This window comes from Rhincodon typus, chromosome 1, assembly GCF_021869965.1.
Source record: "Rhincodon typus isolate 14 chromosome 1, sRhiTyp1.1, whole genome shotgun sequence".
Taxonomy (NCBI): Eukaryota; Metazoa; Chordata; class Chondrichthyes; order Orectolobiformes; family Rhincodontidae; genus Rhincodon; species Rhincodon typus.
This window is the reverse complement of record NC_063332.1, coordinates 41,005,543-41,010,020: the sequence shown is the minus strand read 5'-3', so window position 1 is coordinate 41,010,020 and position 4,478 is coordinate 41,005,543. Positions and strand designations below refer to the sequence as shown.

At 41.8% G+C, this 4,478-nt stretch overlaps 1 protein-coding gene across 3 annotated transcripts in view; it reads right to left on the bottom strand.

Annotated features, from left to right (window-relative positions):
* The window catches only part of fam219aa (family with sequence similarity 219 member Aa), a 417,719-nt gene extending 414,980 nt beyond the window's left edge, over window positions 1–2,739 (bottom strand). For 2 of the 3 annotated variants that reach the window (XM_048599426.1, XM_048599436.1), the window contains exon 1: window positions 2,647–2,725. Coding sequence is in view for 1 of the 3 variants with exons in the window: in XM_048599444.1 (XP_048455401.1) it covers window positions 2,647–2,683 (37 nt within the window). In the remaining 2 variants the exon portion in view is untranslated. Of the gene's footprint in view, window positions 1–2,646 lie in introns of all 3 variants that reach the window. The other variant, XM_048599444.1, reaches the window with a different exon arrangement.
* Between the last annotated feature and the right edge of the window lie 1,739 nt (window positions 2,740–4,478).

Genomic DNA, 4,478 nt, shown 5'->3' with positions numbered 1-4,478 from the left:
CCAAAACCAGAGGGCATAGGTTTAAGGTGAGACAGGAAAGATTTAAAAGGGATTTCAGGGGCAACTTTTTGTATACAGAGGGTTGTGTGCGTATGGAATGAGTTGCCATAAGAAGTGGTAGTGGCGGCTACAATTACAACATTTAAAAGACATTTTCATGACGAAGAAAGGTTGAGAGGGATATGGGCCTAATGCAGGCAAATGGGACTAAATCAGTTTAGGATATCTGGTTGGCGTGGACGAGTTGGTCTATAGGGTCTGTTTCTGTGCTGTATGACTATGCTGAGCTTCACTGTTATATTCAAAAGTTTGATTTTCATTAAAAAAAATGAAAGTACTGCGGATGCTGTAAATCAGGAACAAAAACAAAGTTGCTGGAAAAGCCCAGCTTGTCAGGCAGCATCTGTGAAGGAAAAAACAGAGTTAACGTTAGGGGTCCGGTGACCCTTCCTCAGAACTGATGGTGACTGGGAAAACATCAGTTTATATACAGAAAATAGGGAGGAGGGTAGGGTAGGGAGTAAATGATAGGATAGAGCCCAAAGAGGGAGCGCGAGCGAGAGCGACAGTTGGACAGACAAAGAGTTGATAATGATCGGGCTTGGAAGGTGAATAGTTGTTAATGGGGACTGCTAGTGACTAACAACAGGGGGTGTGTAATGGCAGTCTATGTGGTAACAAGGCCTGGTGGGTGGGGTAGGGGGCTGGGACATGGAAGAGTTTAGGCCACAAAATTATTGGGCTCAATATTGAGTCCGGAGGGCTGTAGGGTCCCCAAGCAGAAAATGAGGTGTTGTTCCTCCAACTTGTGTTCGGCTTTGCTGGAACACTGCAGCAAGCCAGAGACAGATATGTTGGCCAGGGACCAGGGAGGTGCATTAAAGTGGCAGGCAACAGGTAGTTGCCTATTGATACTAGATCTGCTCCAAACACATGGAACAATTAGCATTTGAGAGAAGTTTGCACATATTGGCATAGTTGTCCAGATTATTGAAGGTAGAATTACTCTGGATTAAATATTAGATTGTTTTTCCAAAGAAATAGTCTATAGATACATACTAATGCTTATGACTTATAAAGATGTTTTGATTTGATTTATTATTGTCACATGTGCTGAGATAGTGAAAAATATTATTTTACATGCTATTCAGGCAGATCATATCTTACATAAGTACAACAGAATAATGGAACCAAATGCCGAGTACAGTGTTATAGCTACATAGAAGGTGCAGAGAGATATCAACTTGAATATTAGAGAGGTCCATTCCAAGGTCTGAGAACAGTGGGAAAGAAGCTGTTCTTCAATCTGTTGATACATTTTCAACCTTTTGTATCTTCTGCCCAACAGAAGAGGGTGGAAGAGAGTCTGACTGGGCTGGGAGGGGCCTTAGATTAGATAGGCTACTTTGAGGCAGCAGGAAGTATGGACAGAGTCAATGGAAGGAAACCTGCTTTGTGATGGTATACTGCATCCGCTGTACCCGGTGTGGCTTCCTCTACATCGGGGAAACCAAGCGGAGACTCGGGGACCGCTTTGCAGAACACTTACGCTCGGTTCGCAACAAACAACTGCACCTCCCAGTCGCGAACCATTTCAACTCCCCCTCCCATTCCTCAGACGACATGTCCATCCTGGGCCTCCTGCAGTGCCACAACGATGCCACCCGAAGGTTGCAGGAACAGCAACTCATATTCCGCTTGGGAACCCTGCAGCCCAATGGTATCAATGTGGATTTCACAAGTTTCAAAATCTCCCCTCCCCCTACCGCATCCCAAAACCAGTCCAGCTCGTCCCTGCCTCCCTAACCTGTTCTTCCTCCCACCTACCCCCTCCTCGCACCTCCATCTCCTACCGACCAACCTCATCCCGCCCCCTTGACCTGTCCGTCCTCCCTGGACTGACCTATCCCCTTCCTAACTCCCTACCTACACTCACCTTTACTGGCTCCATCCCCGCCTCTTTGACCTGTTTGTTTCCTCTCCACCATCCCTCTTCTATCCGCCTCCCACTCTCTCCCTATTTATTTCAAAACCTCCTTCCCCTCCCCCTTTTCTGATGAAGGGTCTAGGCCCGAAACGTCAGCCTCTCTGTTCCTCGGATGCTGCTTGGCCTGCTGTGTTCATCCAGCCCTGCACCTTGTTGTCTCGTGTAATAAACATATTGTCTGCATCAGTATAACATTTTTACTGTTTATACCACAGATGTCCTGGATTACTAAAACAGTTGGGCTGGAATTTGCAAATTTTTATAAGAATATATAATTTTATACACTTTATGTTTGAACACATCTAAATCAATACAGCCAGTGGAATAAGTATTATTTAAATTCCTGCATTTTACTGCATATTGTAAAACTATTTCAGAGCTAGGATTTTCCTTTCCTATTTTGTGTACTAAGTTTAGAGACTTTCTTACAGCAGATGTGTAAAATGTGTATTTTGTGCCCATGGGAATGGAACTGAAGCAAAACTGTGCCATAATAAAATAAGCAACCAAACAGATTAAGGGACGTACAGTTCAACTGCAGTGGGTCATTATGCTAAATGCAGTTCAGTCCTGAATGCTGACATGGAAAACCAATTTTCTTTCATAGTAGAAACAAAGTGTTAAATAAATCAATACTGAATTCACACATTGTAGCTCACCTATTTTCATCTGCAGTGGGGATGGCTTGTAATTCATTGCCACAGATTCGCTCTCTCGGGTGTCACACTCACCTTCAGAGATGGAGGTGGCCGTAGGATCCTGTTTAGGATGACAAAGTATTATTATTATTATATCATTCAGTCTAAAAGTATGTTCAGCAATATTGTAAAAAATCGTGCCAAGAATAAATGACATAATGGTGGCACCGCTTCTTCAGCCTATATAACCAGACAAATTGTGGAGCATAGTAACGTGAGCTGAATTACCATATTTAAAAAAAACATTCACAAGATGGGAGGATTGCTGACTTAGGCAGCATTTATTGCCAATCCCCAAATGCCCTTGAGAAGGTGGCAATGTGCGGCTTTCTTGAACCACTGCAGGACACGTGGTGTAGATACATCTACTATGCTGTTAGGGAAATTAATCAAATTAACAATGATTTTCAGAGAAAAACTGGAGTATGCCATTCAGCCCCTCGTGCCTTTTAAACAGATCTTAGTTGATCTGTGCTGCAAAATTATATGTCTGCACTTGTTCAATGCTCTTGGAACCCTTAACTAAAAGCAATAGCACTGTTCTCAAGAAAGGCCATTGATCAAAGATGTTAACTCTTTTTCTCTCCACAGATGTTGCTAGACCAGCTAAGTATTTCAAACATTTTCTGCATGTATTTGAAACTTCCAATAACTGTAGTATTTTATTTGCGCAAGATCCAATGTCCTATCAACTGTAATCATTTTTGGGAAAGTTCCATATATTTCTAATAACATTTTTGTTGTTATTTTTGGGTCCTCACTACTGTTCCCAGCACATTGTCAAGTCCTGTGCTTCAGAACTTGTTGCACCACTCGCCTGGCTGTTGCAGTACAGTTACAGCACTGACCTCTACCCTACTGTGCTAAAAATTGCCTGGATATGTTCTGTTCACAAATGTAGGACAAATTCAACTCTGCCAATTACCACCCTATCAGTCTACACTCAAATCAGTAAAGTGATCAAAGGTGTCATTAACAGTACTATTAAGCAGCACTTGCTTAGCAACAACCTGCTGAGTGACACTCAGTTTGGGTTCCGCCAGCCCTCTTGTTACAGAGGAGGAATGGCCAAACTCCTTTGATAATTAAACCAAAACACAAGTCCCAATCTGCTATGGCGGGATTAGAAGTTTCCTTCCAATAATTACCTCCGAAACACCTAGAGAAGCTTGCCTTTCCCCTCGTAATCTATTAAAAGAGTGGTTAAAAGAAAAAAAATCCCTGATCTCCACTTTTCAAGTAACAAGAAACAATTTATTTATTTAACCCAGTGAACAAATTAACAGAATTACTAACAAACACTAACAAACCGACAATTCTCCCTTAGCCTATTAACTATTTCCTCACTGTTCTAAGTTCTACTGGCATACCGTTCAAATAAACACAAGTGCCACTTAATAATCACAATTAATAAGAGAACAATGAATTATAAAACTTAACCTCTCCAAGTTCGCACAGACCGTCTTCTAGAATATTCTGTCATCTCCGTTCTCTTCACAAACACCTTTCTTCCGCTAATTCTGCTGTCAGGGAGGTTTTCTCTCTAATTTCTTCAATAAGGACTTCGAGCTAAAATACCATGGTAGCTTTGATTAATTAGATGGGCTTTCTCCGAGAGCTGAATGGTGCTAACTCTGGCATTTGGCGGTTGGATCTCCCTAATCTTCCAAATGCCCTCGTCTTATATAACTGTAATGATATAATCAAATTCTTAAAGTATGATTGGTTTCAAGTTGTCAACACCATCAGATTTAAAGTCAACTGGCTTTCTAAATGAAACACCTACATATAAA